This window comes from Episyrphus balteatus, chromosome 1, assembly GCF_945859705.1.
Source record: "Episyrphus balteatus chromosome 1, idEpiBalt1.1, whole genome shotgun sequence".
Classification (NCBI taxonomy): domain Eukaryota; kingdom Metazoa; phylum Arthropoda; class Insecta; order Diptera; family Syrphidae; genus Episyrphus; species Episyrphus balteatus.
The window spans coordinates 87,583,495-87,602,652 of NC_079134.1; the positions used below are offsets into that span (position 1 = coordinate 87,583,495).

At 30.6% G+C, this 19,158-nt stretch overlaps 1 protein-coding gene across 2 annotated transcripts in view; it reads left to right on the forward strand.

Moving 5' to 3' along the window:
- Nucleotides 1-19,158, forward strand: part of LOC129906886 (xanthine dehydrogenase) — a 148,849-nt gene that overhangs the window by 77,949 nt on the left and 51,742 nt on the right. Inside the window, exons 4-5 of one of the 2 annotated variants that reach the window (XM_055982852.1) lie at nucleotides 1,102-2,019; nucleotides 2,086-4,354. In XM_055982852.1, coding sequence (XP_055838827.1) covers nucleotides 1,102-2,019; nucleotides 2,086-2,125 — 958 coding nt within the window. In that variant the 3' untranslated portion in view covers nucleotides 2,126-4,354. Of the gene's footprint in view, nucleotides 1-1,101; nucleotides 2,020-2,085; nucleotides 4,355-19,158 lie in introns of those variants that run through there. The other variant, XM_055982851.1, reaches the window with a different exon arrangement.

Genomic DNA, 19,158 nt, shown 5'->3' on the forward strand with positions numbered 1-19,158 from the left:
CGAATTACACTGGTCTGCAAGTAAATCCTCCTTTTAATAAAACTATACTTTTCTAAAGAATTTTTGTATGCTGATTCCGAATCTGAAGTTAGAATTAGCCTAGCACGTCACGTTTATTAGATATTCCCGTTAGAAAATCTCTTAATTTAAATAAGTTAAGTGGGTTTGGCATATCTTAGCATAAAGAAACTGATCTCTAAAAATTCATATATCTTTCTGCCAAGAACAAAAGTATACTTTTCTAATGGATTTTAGTGTGTTGATTTTGAATCCGAACTCAAAAATTTTCGGTCAGCTCTGGTTTTTGGGATATAGTGAGATTTAAAAAAAAGAATTGATTTAATGCGAATATCTCAAAATCCTGACGTGATAAAGTTTTTGACTTCGGATTCTAACTCAGCACATCAAAAACTATAAAAAAAGTATACTTTTGTTTCTAGGAGAAACAAATCTGAAGCTTTAGAAGGCAGTTTATCGAATGCTTTTTTACAAATAAGATATTTCTAAATAGAAAAATAGTATATAAAATTAAAAAACACGCAAAAATTTTGTTTTATGTATTTTATTATGTGTTTCTTTACATACTGACTTTTTAAAAAATATAATGGGCGTTGATATTTTACATTTTCCTTAATTAAGGTGTTTTTTTCATGTGGGATTTACTAAAAACTGCAGGATTTTGATATTTTTGCTGTTTTTGTCAATTAGTATCTTAATGTGTTTAAACTTTTCTTAATAAATGCAAATTTGGTGTCGTATGACAGATCATGTTATGTGAAATAAGTCCTCCAAATTTGAGCTTAATATGAATAATAGTTTTATTTTTGTACAAGGTCAGCCGAATCTAAAAGGGTTATTTTCTACAATCTGCTCATATTTAAAAAAAATCATTTAAAAAAAAAATGGTACGTGCTAGAATTTTCTGAAACCAGATTTAGATTCAGGAAAGTCAAATCTTTCATAATTTCAAAAAATTATTTGAAGGAGAAAAAAATATAAATTTTGGAGACCAGTGTTATTAATAAATTTTCTTTTGACAATATCACATTGTTTTATGTGTATCTAATATATTTTCTAATAAATATTTTCTTTCTATTAAAGATGTTTTAAGGAATGTCTTGCTCAATCAAACTTCTTCAAAAAACGAGAAGAAATCAAAATTTTTAACAAACAACATCGGTGGCGTAAACGAGGTATCGCCATAGTGCCTACAAAATATGGTATTGCATTCGGAGTTCCACATTTAAATCAAGCTGGTGCACTGATCAACATCTACTTAGATGGTTCTGTTCTCATTTCTCATGGTGGAATCGAAATAGGTCAAGGCTTACATACAAAAATGATACAAGTTGCTTCCAGAGCTTTAGGAGTCCCATCTGAACTTATTCACATATCTGAATCGTCTACAGATAAAGTGCCAAATACTTCACCCACAGCAGCTAGTTGTGGGTCAGATTTAAATGGAATGGCTGTTTTAGAAGCATGTGAAAAAATTAACGCTCGTCTCAAATATTATAAGGATCAATTCCCAGAATTAACTTGGAAAGAATGGATTAATAAAGCATATTTCGATCGTGTTGGGCTTTCGGCAACAGGTTTTTACAAAACTCCTGGACTTGGAGTTGACCCAGTGACGGGGGAAACCAAAATATTTAACTACTTTACTAATGGTGTAGGTGTATCTATTGTCGAAATAGACTGTTTAACTGGTGATCATTTGGTTATACAAACCGACATTGTAATGGACATAGGATCCAGTATAAATCCAGCTATCGATATTGGGCAAATTGAAGGAGCGTTTATACAAGGCTATGGGCTTTTTACCATGGAAGAGCTTATTTATTCCCCAAATGGAATGCTATTCTCAAGGGGGCCTGGAATGTATAAATTACCTGGATTTGGTGATATTCCAGGAGAAATGAACGTTAGTTTGTTAACAGGTGCTCCAAATCCAAGAGCTGTTTACTCCTCAAAAGTGAGTTTAAATTTCTCAAAGACATCATTGTTGATTATGATTAGGTATAATTTTTTTTTTGTATTCTTATAAAGTTTCATATTTAAATTTTTTTTTGAAATTCTTAAAAGAATTAGACCGAGAGCCGGCAGCATATTTTGGCAGTTTTGATATAACCGAAATTCGAGTGTGCACATATCTAGATATGCACCACAGTATGTCAAAGGAAAAAGTCTGGCAGTGATCTTTTTCAGCTTTCCCTTGCCAGACGCATCCAAAGTGCAGCAAAAAATCAACTTTTGGCGTTTTGGTATAACCGAATAAATGATACACCAAAAAATCATAAAAAATCCCCTGATTTCGAAACTGGGTACCGCAAGTTTCTTTTTCAGCTTTCCCCCCGCCAGACCGCCTTAAAGCATTTTAAGTGCATTTTTCTAATAAAAAACAATTTAGGAACTATTTGGAAAGTAATAATTTAATAATGAAACAATAGTCGGGTTTTCGAAATGGTTATTCGTGTGAAACTGCTTTGAATTTTGTGATAGAGGGTTGGAAGAATGAAATGGACAGCAAAAATTTTGTCATTGCCGTTTTCTTGGATTTCAAGAGAGCTTTTGAGACTGTAGACCGCGGGATACTTCTTAAAAAGCTCTCCAAATATGGAATCAACACAACGTACCTTAGTAAACAATAATGTATCTAGTGCGAATGAAGTTAAAACAGGTGTGCCTCAGGGTTCGGTGATGGGAGTTTTACTGTTCTTTTTATACATAAATGATATAAATTTGGCTGTTAAAAATTGTAGATTGTGTATGTTTGCGGATGATACCCTTCTTTTTATTTCGGGAAAATGTATGAGAGAATGTACTGAAAAAATCAATATGGACTTACAATTCATAAGTGAATGGCTAGTTATTAATAAATTAAAGCTTAATATAAAGAAAACCAAGTATATGTGTATAAATAGTATGGAACAGAATGTTGTGCAAATAAATGGAGAGAATATTGAACGTGTGAATGAGTTTAAGTATTTAGGAGTAGTTATTGATGATAAAATTTCTGTCTGTTCTTTCCAAGAAAAATTCAATTTTATGTGAGATTCCATTTCCCACAAAAGATCAATTATTTTAATCTTAGATCAAAAAATACTGGGAAATACTGGTATCTCATATTCTTTTTGCCAAAAGAGATCGTTTTCATCCAGATTTAAAGCTAAAGGCCCAACTTTAATAGGCGGACGGGAACGGAAGCTACTGTCAAAACCGAACGAAACGATTCTTTTCTACTGTCAAACCCCGCGTTCAACGCAGGCCACCTGAACTTACGATCTGAATTTTCAGAGGCTCTGATTGGTCAGATGTCATAAAAAGTTAAGTGGCATTTAGTTACGCTTTTTGACATTTAGTTACGATTTTCAGGTGGAATATTTTATCTGAAAATTCAGGTGGGTGTGTTTGTGTGGGTGAAGTTGGTAAACGTACCAAATGTGCTACACACCAAAATTGAACTTTGTGATTTTAATACAAGTTATAAATGGATTTGTTTATATTTCTTTTGTGTTTGCAAATTTGTTGCGGTGTTATTGTTATTTGTTGATCTGATATTACAATGCATATGTAATAAACATATTTTTGTATTATTCCTTCGCATGTTTATGTGCAGAAATGGAATAATGAAAATAAATGAGGAAATAAAAAAACTTAATGAAGTTGGGGACCAAAGCAAAATTAAACATACATAAGTGGATACCAGAAAATAATTAATACATATTTTTTACAAATACTGAAGTGATCTCACTGACAATATTAATAAATAACTCTTTATTTACAATCACTTGAACTATTTTTATTATCCTTAAAAATAAATGTTCATTTTTAAATTCAATCCAAGTAAAGAAAATAAGTAGATTCTTTGTTAATGTCACCTGAAATTCAGATGATTTTTTGCGTTCAACGTCCAAAAAATCTGAGCTTAAGTTCAGATGGTGCGTTGAACCCGCCAATTGCATCCGCTTACCCATAATTGTTTTGAGAGAACGGAAGCATTATTTGTCAAGTCGTTTTTTGTTTGGACAATTTATGTTTCATTTTCTTTTTCAAACTTAAATATTGTATTTTAAAATGTATAAAAAATGTATATAAAATAAATCATTTTTTATAATTTCAATTTCATATACCTACGTATAGACCAATTAGATATGGATATAATAGGTCAATGTCTAACAGCCGTTTTTTATTATCTCACTTGATCCATATAGATCATTAATTAACACGTATTGCAACTAGGTACATGAGATTTTGCTTTTCATCAGGATCACGAATCGTGATCTTGCTGTTCATTACACAGAGTCTCCACTGAGCATACAGCTGCCCAACAACACAACCGCAATCCAATCCACAAACAGAACAATTTTTTTCGCTAGGCAAATTATGTCATGTCGTCTCATTTTATCTTTCGTGTACATGTAAGGTTTTCTCTTGAATGTAGAGGTAAAATGACTCGTATTACTTCTACATTCAAGAAAAAACCTTACACGTACACTGCCGTGCTAAGCAAAAAGGGCGCATATCCATTTTTGTAGTTTTGAGATAAATGCATTTTACTGACAGGGGAAAAGGTTGAGAATTGTAAGTGCGCTCAATTTAAAAAATGATTTTAAGCAACTTGTAGTATGAAAATTATAATTTTTAGTTTGCACAATAATTTTATATTGTTCAAGCTTCCCGAATGCGTATCTAATTTTTTTTTTTAATTTTTAGAGTTAGTAATAAATGCTTTTTTCTATTGAGGAATACAGCGGAGTAATATCGTTGTGCTCATCTTCATTGACTATTTTGAGCCACTTGGAATTGGAAATGCGCTGTTTTTAGTTTACATATAAATGAGGCATTGTTTCAGGATTTCAAATATGCCTTTAACTCAATTTTGGATTTTTGGCTCATGCGCCCTTTTTGCTTAGTACGGCAGTACACGAAACATCAGAATCATGCCCATGATTTGAACAACGCTCATGTCATGTTCAAAAAACGAGATTCTTCGACAAGATGTCGGTGTGGGCATGGATTTTTCTGCCTCTATTGGATTTTTTCGAGACATGTTCATGAACAGGGCATCGTTCATGCCCAGTGGAGACTCTGTGTTAGGATCACAAATCGTGATCTTACTTTTATCACACGATGCCCGGTTCATGAACATGTCTTGAAAAAATTCAATGGAGGCAGAAAAATCCATGCCCACACACACATCTTGTCGAAGAATCTCGTTTTTTGAACATGACATGAGCGTTGTTCAAATCATGGGCATGATTCTGAAGTTTCGTGTACGTGTAAGGTTTTTTCTTGAATGTAGAAGTAAAACGAGTCAAAATATTTATTGACGATTATTGAGAAAATTAAAAAAAAAAAACAATTTCAGTTTCTGGAATCGAACCTCGGACACCCGAGCAAGAGGCAACTACTAAATCAACTAGACTAACACGACTTCTATGAGGATACGAAAACTTTTACTTATTAACTATTTAGAAAATATTGAATCAGAATTGACTTAAAATAGCTTTAAAGATTCTCAAACTGTAAAACGATTATCATCGATTCGATTATCGTTTTCAAAATTACGGAATGACCCCCCTGTTTTCGTAATTTTTGGTTTTACGTTCTATTTTATTCTTCTCAAAGTACACCACCTATCACACAATACCTATTAAATGAAGTTTTATTGGGTTTTAATTCTTTACAAATATTGCATTCAAAAATGTGTGTATAAATCAAAAATTTTAATTTTTTAAATTTTTATTTGAAATTTTTGCCGTTTTCATACGTTTAAATTTATTTTTCTCGAACTACAAAAGATATGTTCACAATATTTTTACTGAATTTTGTTTAACCTAATAATCATCGTTTTGAATGAAAAATTCGGTGCACGCCCGCCGCCCCACGACTGCAGCACGTCCGCACTATTTCATTTTGTATGAAAAATTCGCCGCACCATGATACATAATTTTGGAATTTTGGAAAATAAAAAAAAAAACTACCGACGAGAAGGACCAAGTCATGTTTGAATGAACGGTTGTCCAAAATGACTTATCTCGTTGCAAAAATCATAACTTTTGAACGGATTGAGGTAGCGGTACAGTTTTTTTTTTAATTTGAAGGAAACTTCCAGGGCTGTTACACAAATAAATTTCAAGAAAATTGTTTTACAGGGTGTTTAGGAATCATCGACCGAAAACATATATTCTTAAAAAAAAAATATTTAAATTAAAATTGGTATGCCATTTTGTAGAAATCACTAATCCACATCTAAAACCAAAATTTAAAAAAAATACAATGTCCCGTTTTCGAAAATTTTATTTTTCAAAAAAAATTTAAAAATTTTTTTAAAAATCAAAAAATTATTTTTAAAAATCCAAAAATTATTTTTTTTTTTAAATTTTATTTTTGCCTTATATTTGAGTTAAATAAGTGCTTCTTCACAAAAAGTTTCGTTGAAATCGAATGAGCCGTTTCGGAGAATATCGGATTTAAAAAAAAACGGTTTTATGGGAGGTACCGTTAAAAATCCATTCGAGTCCATGCATTAAGCCGTATAGGGTATGTGAACCAACCAATTTTTGAGCCAAAATAAAAATATTTAGCTGCGCATGCTTGAGCACTGCCGAGATTTTGTACTTTGAAAAAAAAAATGAAGGCAGAAGGAACAGATTTTCTTAAAAAAATGTTTAAATTAAAATTGGTATGCCATTTTGAAGAAATTACTAATCCACAGCAAAATTTCAAAAAAATACAATGTCCCGTTTTCGAAAATTTTATTTTTCAAAAAAAAAATTTCAAAATTTTTTTAAAAATCCAAAAATTATTTTTTTTCGAAATTTTATTTTTGGCTTATATTTGAGTTATATAAGTGCTTCTTCACAAAAAGTTTCGTTGAAATCGAATAAGCCGGTTCCGAGAATATCGGATTTAAAAAAAAACCGTTCTATGGCAGGTACCGTTAATAATGATTTTCCAAAAAAAGTTTTTTCATTAAAAGTTAGACCTTGTCTTAAAACTTACATTTAAATTTTTTAAACAAAATCATTGGAGCCGTTTTTGAGCAATTACAACTTTACTGAAATTCGTGTATGACAAGTACCGTTATTTTTGGTCCAAAAAAATTAATTCCAAAAACCCCTCTGGAGGGTCTCCAAAAAATGCTACGTACCAAATTTGAAGTCAATCGGTCCATCCGCTTAGGCTGTAGATCCTTATACAGACAGACAAACAGACGGACTTCCGGGACCAACTTTTTTGGCATTCTCTACCATCGTAATATCATGGAAAAATGTTATCTCAACTTTTTTTAGATGTGGATTAGTGATTTCTACAAAATGGCATACCAATTTTAATTTAAGTATTTTTTTTTTAAAGAAAATCTGTTTTCGGTCGATGATTCCTAAACACCCTGTAAAACAATTTTCTTGAAATTCATTGGTGTAACAGCCCTGGAAATTTCCTTCAAATTAAAAAAAACTGTACCGTTACCTCAATCCGTTCAAAAGTTATGATTTTTGCAACGAGATAAGTCATTTTGGACAACCTTGCGTTGGTACAGTGAATTTTGTCCATATTTTTTCATTTTTTCAAAGTGCTGCAGCGTAGGCGCGGCGGTCAAAAAGTGTCGCGGATGTGGTGCAGCGATGGTCCATTAGATTTTTCCAAGACATGTTCATGAACCGGCCATCGTTTATTCCCAATGGAAAAATAAAAATGTATCAAAGTAAAAGTTTTAATTCGATTCACACAATGCCTTAAGTGTTTCTTTATTTTGTGATGGTTTCCCGGAATAAAAAAACCTTCAAAAATGGTGCAGAAAGCTTAGGGCCATTGAAAAAAATATTTAATCTCTGGTTCAGCAACTTTTATTTTTTGAAATACGTGTTAAAGCTGGGGTTTAGCACTGGTTCAAGCAGTATCGGATCTAGGGGGGGGGGGGTCCTGGGGGTCATGACCCCCCCCCCCCCTAAAAACCTCAGATGGAAAACAGAAAATTATAAGGCAAAAGGTGGAAATTAGCTTTTAAACCATAAGAAGGGTTTCTTTATTGTTATGACTATGCTTTAGGAAATACTAGCAAGAAGTCGTTTTTAGTTGTAAATATAATGAGGCCATGAAAAAAAACTTTTGTTTTCTTACACATTTTTTTAATGAAAACTTTTAAAACCTGAAAAATCATATAATTTTCCATGATATAATAACTATTACATGATTACATGTATCTCGATCCACGAACGCTCTATCATAACTACATAATCGCAATAACTTAGGTACATAATTTGATATTTTGGTTTAAGAAGATATACGCTTTTCTTTGTAACAAACCTGTGTGGAGGAAATTTATTTCATCCTAAACATACCTATGTATTTTTTAATTTGAAATTTTTTTTCTTTTTAAAGCTAAATTTTGCTTTCAGAGATCACATTTCTTAAAATGCGTATTAACCATATAATTATACTATTTTTACCCGGTACTTTTTTATAGAAAAAAATATTTATGGTTTTATGTTTCCGCAAAAAATTAATGATATTGAAAACATCGCTTTTGGAAACATCGATGTAATCGAAACTTCAAAGTTTTTTTTTTAAGTGAAGGACACCAGGTCAGTTCTACTCAAAATACGAATGTGGAAGAAAAACATTTCTGAATTATTTTCGTATTTTAGTACAGTTGAACCATAAATTAAGGTACCTTCCACGTAAGAACTTTGTAAAAATATAGGTAATTTTCTCCAAACCGGTCCCTGCGATTTTGATAAGAACATTCAACTGCAATCGCAATGTAAAATGTAGTATGGTCAACGTTGATTCAATTTTGAAAAAAAAATACATTTGAAAATGATGGCCTTCAACGAAAAATCATTCCGAAAAACAGTTAAATCAAAGTGGTTTCTGTTTATTTTAACTAGGTTCAAGATTCACACAGTGTAGAAAGGTTACTAACTTCTAAATTTGTTTAAAATGACAACCTCAACTTCAACAGATTTAAAAAAAAGCTTTGATTGTATTAATTAAAAGTTAAATATAGAAAAATTAATTTATTGGATTGCGAAAAATATAAATTTTTCCTTATTACTTGACCTTTCTTTATTTAATGAATGTTATCTTCTTCGTTGGCTACAGGTCGTATTTTGATTTTACTTTTTCTTTTGTCAACGTTTCGATTGTGCTTATAATCTTCCTCAGGACTCTAAGAAAAAATGTTTTAAAAATTGCTTATATATTTAAATTTTATACTTATCTTTATCCTAATGGCTTTCTTATAGTTCTAGCTTAATTTCTCATAGTTTGTTTTCGCTGTTGTTTAAATATTTTAAAATTCAATAAAAAATGTCTTGAAACAGACGATTATAATCATTGAAATTTCAAAATATAAAAACTTTTTTATTTGAAAAGAAATTCAAAAAATTTTTCTTATCAAATTTAACTTTAAAAACTTATACGAAAATATATTCGATATTTAATCACCGAATGTTAAAAGAACGTAAAATTTGTAGTCGTTATAATTTATTATAGAATAGAATTTTATTTCTTATTGACCGCAAAAAATCGATAACAAAATATTAAAACACAGATGAAATTTAGTTTTTAAATATTTATTATTTTATCGAATGCATTTCGAACCTTAAATTGAAAGTTCATCTTCAGCGCGAGTTTAATAAAACAAAATGAAACGAACAAAGCTGAAAATGACATTTAAAAACAAAAACAACTCGCTTATACAAAATTAAATACATAGCTTACAAAAAATATAGCTTACAAAAAATAGCTCTCTTACAAAAAGTAAATAAACAAACGAATTTTACATTAAAAAGAGTTAAAAAGAGATGATATTTAGCCGAGGTTAAATTTTTGACAATATTTTTGAATAAAAAAAAATTTTCACCTGTCAAACATTTACCCTGCTCTGTGACCCTGTTAAATTTGTATCTTCAGAGGATATATTATTTGCAGAAGGATTAATGTATTTTATTAATAAATAATCAAAAACTGAAAATAAATAAATAAAAATGGGAAAGTAATGCAACATTATATTAGGCAAAATCAATATTTTTAACAAACACTTTAGCTGTGTTTTATTTTCCTCGTGACGAAGATACAAATGTCAAAAACTTATCCTCGGCTAAATATTTAACCAAATTAAAACTAAGAAAAAAAAAATGTCCCGTTTTCGTAAATTGATATCTTAATCCAAAAAATAAATTTTTCTATATTAAATTTTTAATTAATACAATCAAAGCTTTTGTTTAAGAAAAATCTGTTGAAATTATTGAGGTTGTCATTTTAAACAAAGTTAGAAGCTAATAACCGTTCTACACTGTGTGAAACTTCAACCTTGTTAAAATAAACGGAAACCACTTATTTAACTGTTTTTCGGAATGATTTTGCGTTGAAGACCATCATTTAAGAATGTATTTTTATTCAAAATTGAATCAACGTTGACCATACTACATTTTACATTCCGATTGCAGTTGCATGTTTTTATAAAAATCGGAAAAAAAATTACCTATATTTTTACAATATTCTGTTCAACTGTACTAAAAATACGAAAATAATTCAGAAATGTTTGAAGTTTCGATATATCGATGATGATTAATTTGAATTTTAGAAATGTGATCTTTGAAAGCAAAAGTTAGCTTTAAAAAAAATTTAAAAATTAAAATAAATTTCCTCCACACAGGTTTGTTACAAAGAAAAGAACAGCTATTAGTTATGATAGATCGTTCGTGGATATCATGGAAAATTATATGGTTTTCAGCTTTTAAATGTTTTCATTAAAAAAATGTGTAAGAAATCAAAAATTTTGTTCATGCCCTGATTATATTTACAACTAAAAACGACTTCTTGCTAATATGCCCATGAATCATTTCCTAAAGCATAGTCCATAACAATAAAGAAACCCTTCACATGGTTTAAAAGCTCGTTTCCACCTTTTGCCTTACAATTTTCTGTTTTTCACCTCAGGTTTTTGGGGAGGTCTCTCGCTAGCAGGAACTCAGCGGACGTAATTTGTAATAAAAATGGAGTAGATCTTCTTCAGTTACTGCAATTATATGATTAGATAGTACGGAAGGTGATATGCAGGGACACTTCACTTTCATTGGGGGACAAGGAAAATCTGTCATCGACTTTTGTGCCATTAACAATGACTGGATCGAAAGGATCCATAAATTCGAAGTTGTATGCGAGACCTTTTCGGATGACATGCCTATTGTAGTGAACGTCCTCGTCTTCACTGGAAAAACGAACAAAAAGCATATTATCAACGTGAATTAGATGGTTTCTTTTTAAACGGGCTGAATACAGAGTCCACAGATGCACTATCTAATCAACTTACTGAGTCTATTCAAAACGCCGCACTGTGGGCTAGAACGCTTTTTTAGCTGGAATTAATTATAGAAATTCTCGAAATAATCTAAAGTTGCAGTTAAAGCCATTAAGATGATGTCGAATGATATAATAATGATAATTTTATGGTACAACAGACACTAAAGATAAGACCAACAACAAAAATAAACGAAACATTATGTTAAATAAGGTTTTCCAATTTACAACAGATTTTATTGGTATAAAAAACAAAAAAATGAGTTTTTTGAAGTTTGAACGCATCAAACATGAAAATGGTGTCATTGAACGCTTACAAAAGTTGTTTTTACTAAATAGGGAAGGTAAAATGTTAATGCAAATAAAAAAACCGTTATTTGAAAACATTCAACACGTTTTTTTTCATCATAAGTGGTTTTTTTTAAACATTTTTCTCACTATACTTTCAGAGTTACAGCGAAAAAAGTTTGCTCTTGAGGACATAGTTTTATAAAAAACAAAATGCCATATAGGCTAGCTACTTTTTAAAATTATTTCTATAGTGTGCCTACGCGTGCCTTTTTTTTAAAGCTTAGGAACTTTCGTTTTATATGAAATCGATGCTAGTAACATACTTTACCTTAAAATTTATAAACAAAAGTTCAATATAATTACAATTTAATAGCAAATACTATATTAGGATATATCACTTATTGATAAACTAGCAAAATTTTCACAATCGATTCGTTAAAACAAACTCAGTAAACGAATATCTGGATAGAGGAAAAAGTGGACTTTTTTGTTTTTTTTTTTCGAAAACTTGCTTTTCGATTGTGTTTTTATGTATCCAATGAATGCTTTGACCTCAATTTTGAATGAACAATTATAGCTAGTCCATTTATCTATCGAATAAGACTAAAATGAGCAATATTTGAAGAAGTTGACTTTTTAATTAATTCCTGCTAAAATAGCGTTCTAGACCACAGTGCGCCGCTCCAAACAAAACCACAGGCACGAAGAAAGTATCTTTTGAACAAAAATGGTTCGATAAAGACTGCTGGAAAGCACGAACTAAAACATTTGCCCTTCTTCGGGCCCTGCGATCTACAAATAATGATTGTATAAAAAATTGGTACGTAGAAAGTAATATATATTACAAAAACTTGTGTTTTCAAAAGAAAATCGAATTTGAAAATCAACAAGCCTTAACATTAAATCGAATACAGAACTCGAAAGAATTCTGGAAAATCGCAAGGGAAATCAATGGAATGAGTTTTAAGATTGGCGTAGGTGTATCTGCTGAAGATCTTGCAGCACATTTTAGACTTCTTCTTTCCAACGATGCTAATGTGACTTTCTTCTATGCTGCACCACTATATCTTGATGAAACTTTAGACGCTGATTTATCAATTGATGAAATACAATCCGTGATATTTAATGCGAAAAATGGAAAGGCTCCAGGGGAAGACGGTATCCCATACGAATTTTTTAAAAATGCAACACCTTCATTTTGGAATAACCTGCAATTCTCTTTAAAAAAATCTTCTCTACAGCCGAAATACCCTCCTCATTCAAAAAATCTGTGATATTTCCAATACACAAAAAGGGCTGTTTTGACGTTGTGGAAAATTATAGAGGGATTTCTTTCATGAATGTGATTTCAAAAATATTTTGTGGTGTTTTGATAAAAAGGCAGGAAAAGTGGGTCGAAATGAAAAGTATTCTAACAGAGTTGCAAGCTGGCTTTAGAAAGAATTATTCAACGACTGATCAGATACATATTTACACTTTCATCCATTGTCAAAGCGTTTTATGCTAGGACCAAAAAAGTATATTCATTTTTTGTCGACTTCAAAGCAGCTTTTGACCTTGTTAATAGAAATGCGCTTTTCTACAAGCTCTCTCAAATTGGCATATCCTCAAAATTCATTAATGTGGTTAAAAATATGTACACGGATACTACTGCAGCAGTTTGGAGTGGCACCTCCTATACTTGGGAGTTAAACTGAACTCAAACTTAGATTTCAAACAACATCTAACAGAAAAAGCCAAAAGCTCTCAGAGTTTGATCAACTTTTCATGGAAAAATGTGTTTTCAAACAAGAGAATAAGTTTATCGCAAAAATATAAAATATTTGATTCATTGGTTAAATCAACTCTTTGTTACGCATCACAAATTTGGGGAGCGTATGAGCACAAACAATTATATACAGATATCGCATTCCATACAAAAAAATTGTCATCAAAATTTTTTCCAGCCGACACGTTTCAGCCGACAAGAGCTTTTTAAATTGGAATCAAAAAGGAGAAGAGAATTTTTCAGCCGACAAAAAAGCTTTTTTTTAATTTAAAAAGAGAACAATAAAAAGGATCTCTTACGACCATGACCTTACTCACTCTCCCGCGAAAATAAAAAAAGGAGTGCAACCAAGTGGGTAGATAGACGTGATTTCAATTCGTCTTTGACTTTCCAAGCAATCAGCTGCTGTGAAATATTTCAAATAGGTATGCATCGTCGGGGTAAAGCAAAATTGTTCTAAGTACATAGGATTCCTTAAGGACTAAGAACAATTTTGCTTTACGCCGACGATATGTACATAAGCTGTATGTAATTGAAAATATTTTATAAGAGAGTGTCGGCTGATTTTGAGATTTCATGGGCACTGGGCACCGATCAGATTGTTCAATTGTGTGTAGACATATAGACATACATGATATGAGGTGCAGAGTGTTGGTGAAATATGAACATGAGCATAGTGTGCGTATCTGCTTATACCTACATTAAGCCGATGTCGTTGGGCGACATGACGTCTGCGTGCATAAGGCGGCCCATAGACAAGATACTTGCGTGTTCGCTCCGGTGTTCACACAAGTGTGGTGTCTGGTGTGTATGCGTCGCTTAAATCTGTGAAAATTTTGGTAGATGGATAGGTTGGTAAGCAAGTTCTTAGATGAACTTTATTTTTTTGATGGAAGCAAGAAAAAAAATCAGGGTTGTAAAAAATCTTTTTTAAAACAAATATTTACTGCAACGTGATATTGTTTCGCATTAAAAAAATACTATTGCACCATCTTTATTGACAAAAACAATATTTTGCCTTAAAAAAAATTGTACCTATTGCAAATAAAAAAAAATTCTCCATAGAAAAAACAAATCAATGCAAAGTGTGGGCAATAAATAGTTAATTTTTAATATTCGTCGAACTTCTTACAATTTCAGTTGCAATAATTATTTTTTTTAATGAAAATATTTTTCTGGTGTACCTTATACAATTTTTTTTATTGATGCATTTTTTTTCAGTTGCAATAAACGTTTTTTTTTTTCCAAAAAATATTCTTTTAAATTTAAACTCAGTTTTACTTGCGATATAGGTACTATAGGGCAAGTTTAGGATTCGTAAAAAAAATCGAACTCGAGATAACAATTTTACATGACATTACGATGATGGAGAATGCCAAAAAAGTGGGTCCGGCAATTCTGTCTGTCTGTCTGTCTGTCTGTCCGTCTGTCTCTATCTGGAGCTGCAGCCTAAACGAGTGAAGTGATTTTCTTCAAACTTGGTAGTTAGCAGTTTTTGGTGATTCCCTAGAGGGGAAATCGAAATTTTTTTTTTATGACCAAAACTAACGGTACCTGCCATATAACGGAAATAGAAAAGTTAATTTTTTTCAAAAACGGCTCTAACGATTTTGATTAAAATTTTTGTGTGTAATACTACACATAAGGGCCAACTTTTTAAATAAAAAAAATATTTTTTGTACCGTTATTAACGGTACCTGTCATAGAACAGTTTTTTTCGTTTCTGAATATCTCGTACAAAATTAACCCGATTTAAATGAAAATTTTTATACAAAAGTGTGTAAGTAAAGATAATATTAAAATTTTAGAAAATTTTCAAAAAACGCATTTTTGGTTTTTTAAAAAATATTTCAAAATTTTTTTTTGAAAAATCAATTTTTTGAAAACGGATCAATGAAAAATTTTGAAATTTAGTTTTTATGTGTAAATTAATTATTTCTTCAAAATGGCATACCAACTTTTTTTTTGAAAAATGTTAAAAAAATTTTATATATAAAAAATTATTTTTTTAAAAAACGGCTCCTACAATTTTCAAAATTTTTTTTCTAAAAATTCCTTTTTATACGAGAAATAAAATGGCATATTTGTTTTTTTTTTAAGATATTTTAAAACGGAGTTTTATTAATTATAAAAACAGATTTAATTTTTTTATACTACTTATGAAATTTCTTCAAAATATCGAATTTTAAATTTCTTGAATATTTAACATTATAGTTACTTTAAGCATAAGAGCAAGTACGTGCGACCCCAGTCGTGCAATTTATTTTACTTGCGGTTTAAGAATTCGTAAAAAAATCGAACTCGAGATAACAAAAAGCGAAGATTGGGTCTCGCAATAATTTTGACTGTCTGCCTCTATCTCGATCTGTAGCGATTTTCCTACTTGAAAATTGGTAACTAAGAGTGATTCCGTAGAGGGAAAATTTGCTTTAGGACCAACATAAACCTTTTATAGAAAAGGTCGGGTTTCTCAAAAATTTTTGAATTTTTTTGAAACTTTTTTTCATTCATATTCAATTATACAGGGTGATTCAGGAGTAATGTGCCAAAAAGCTAGAGCGTGTAGGTTAGGTCGAGACAAGAAAAAAATCGTATGGGAGGGGGGGGGGGGGGTGTAACACAACGTCTTTTATAAACATTTTAAAGAAAGCCATTTTATGGCACAGTTTTTGAAAAATTAATTTTTAAAATAAAAATTTTGAAAAAAAAATTTCAAAGTAATTTTTTTTAAATTTCATGTAATTAAGTACTAATTTCGATGCTCTTATTCATTTTTAAACAAAAACAAAAAACCAAATTGAAAAATATTTTGTGATTTTCGAAAAATTAACAAAAAACCAAAACTACTTTTTTCTAAAAAACCTCTTTATTTTTTGTTTTTACATGGACGAGCACCCCAGACATAGTAAGAAAAATTCTCAGGTAAGTTTTCAGGTGTTATCAATGAAAAAAGTTGATCAATTCAGGATTAATCCAATACGGTATCACTTTATTGTATCCTTAATTAAGTCTAAATGTTTAAAAAATAGTTGACGAATGGTTAATGTTTCATAAATTAATTTATCAACAAGTCCAGCCATGTAAAAACCAAAAATAAAGAGGTTTATGAGAAAAAAGTAGTTTTAGTTTTTTGTTAATTTTTCGAAAATCACAAAATATTTTTCAATTTGGTTCTTTGTTTTTGTTAAATGAATAAGAGCATCGAATTTAAAAAACTAAATTAGTACTTAATTACATGAAATTTTGAAAAAAATTACTTTGAAATTTTTTTTTTTTTAATTTTTAATATAAAAATTAATTTTTCAAAAACTGTGCCATAAAATGGCTTTGTTTAAAATATTTGTAAAAGACTAGGGTTTTGGCTTTACAAAAAGGTGGAACACGTTATTATTAGTATAACCTTTGATTTTGAATAATTTTTTTTCCAAAATAATTCAATTTTTTTTTAAATTGCCCCTCCCCGCTAAACAAAGGGAATAGACCCTCCCTTCCATACGATGTTTTTCTTGTCTCGACCTAACCTACACGCTCTAGCTTTTTGGCACATTACTCCTGAATCACCCTGCATAAATCACTTTTGTATGCATATAATATAAGAATATTGCGCGAAAAAAATATTGTTGATCAATGTACTTAGTAGCTGATGCAGAATCAATAAATGTTATGTATTAAATTATCATCTGAATTAAATTGATTAGTTGTAACTAAATCATTTTTTATGGTTTAGGTATCTTATAATAATTTTCATAATTTTATGGGTTTAAATTTCACTGTAATTACTCACTACGTGACCGTTCTTCTGTACCTACTAAATATTAAAAGAAATGAAAGATAAGTTCAATATTCTGAGTTTGGGGAACAGTTTCTCAAATACACTGCTTTTAATTTCCGTAAACTTGATTTTGAAATTTGTCAATTTGTTAGAAAATTGCTTCTGTCGCTTTAATAATGTCTTCAAACAACTCTGGCAATCTTTTCATATCATTTTTTTTTTGAAAAAAAAACCAACAAAACACAAATTAAAGTCTTAAGTAATTTAAATATTAAAAGCAAAACGGAAGCAGTGCAATTTGTCAAGCAATTTTTCATAGAGATAAGAGTATTTTTAAATTACCGACGTTTGTAAGAAAAGATCATGAATATCGGATCTGTTTCCGCCCTTTACAACATTTTTTAGCTTCAGTTACTCCACTAAATAATTTTATTGTTAAATTAGTAATTTTCTTAACTCTACACAAACGAAACAACAACAAAATTAGAATGTGTAATTCCTTTCGTTTATCTACAAGACATGAAAAATAAAAGAACTAAATAAAGGAGGAATTTATTTCCTTTTTTCCAATTTAGTAGGTAGTAAGGTATTTAATTTGGTTCTGCAATATGGATCAAAGACTAACCAGACATTTGAATGTTCTCCGTTTCCGCTGTTTTTGATTTATAGATAACACTGGTCAACAAGGTTTTTGTTACAGACACCAAGATATACTTTTCTATAGGTTTTTTTGGGTGCTGAGCTCGAATCCGAAGTCAAAAAATTTTATCACATCACGTTTTTGAGATAATCCCGTTAGAATATCGAAAATGCCGCTTTTTATCAGTTTTCGAGGTTATTTCTTAGCATTTGTTTATTTGTTATAAATAAATTTGTAACGGTTTCTAAAAGAACTAAATCTTGTCTTTCTAAATCCGTTAAATCTCTTAAATATCTCTTTTCTTCTTCGAGAAATGTTTGTAGCATTGTAATTTTTTTGTATGCAGCGGTGCCCCTTTTTCATTTTGGTACCTACCTACTTTCTTAAAATGCATTCACAATTCTTTTGCATACCTACACACAATTATTACTCAATCGCGCCATCCAAGCAAACAAAAACCAAACTAAATTGCAAAAAAAAACAAACAAACAAAAACAAAAAACCAACCCAAGTATGTATGTAGATACTAGTACATATTCCTTATTCTTTCTTTCTCTTCTAATAGATCTTTTGTGAGTAGGTACTGAACTACTGAGTAAATTTTTTGTGTTGTTTTTTTAATGAATCGTTCTCGTTGAGGCAGACTGACTAGCGTCAACCGTAGGTATATTCTTTTGATAGAAAGAAACAAAAAACGTGCGCCAGGAAGACTCGATACTCGAGCTACAAGGTCTACTTCTATGGACAGAAAAAAAAAAAACACATATGTGCACAACGGTCTTGAGTTGTAATCGTATCTGAGTACTATTTTCTTTTGTGCTCTTAAGGACTTTGCACATGAGCTACGAACTACGAACTGCGAACTGTGGATGGTCGCATATTTTGACATATCTTTCACATGAGTTAATATTTCAATTCGCAGACAGCGACGAATTGTCAATTGGGTTCAGGGATGTGTACTAAAAAAAAAAAGTGAAGTAGAATCTTAAAAATGTGTAAAAATGTGTAAAATTTTAATTTGTAATTACCCTTTTCTCCATGTTCTCCGCAGCCATGACCAGAATAGAAAACAAAAACAAGAGTAATTTTGAGGTTAAGTCGCGCGCGAACAATTTATTCGTTGTAGTGTGGATGGTATGTGGAACGCGAATAGAGTTTGACAATTCGTAGCAACCAAACTGCAATTCGTAACTACCAAATTGTTTTTACAAATTTTTCTTATTTTAGCAAACAAAATGCAAATTTTAGTATTCTAACATTAGTATCAATTGGTTTCTTATAATTTGAATCATTTTTTGTTTGAAATTGAGTCGTAGAAATGTGTTAAATCTCGTTTGTTCGTCCATTCGTTCATTCGTTGGTCGCTCTCATGTG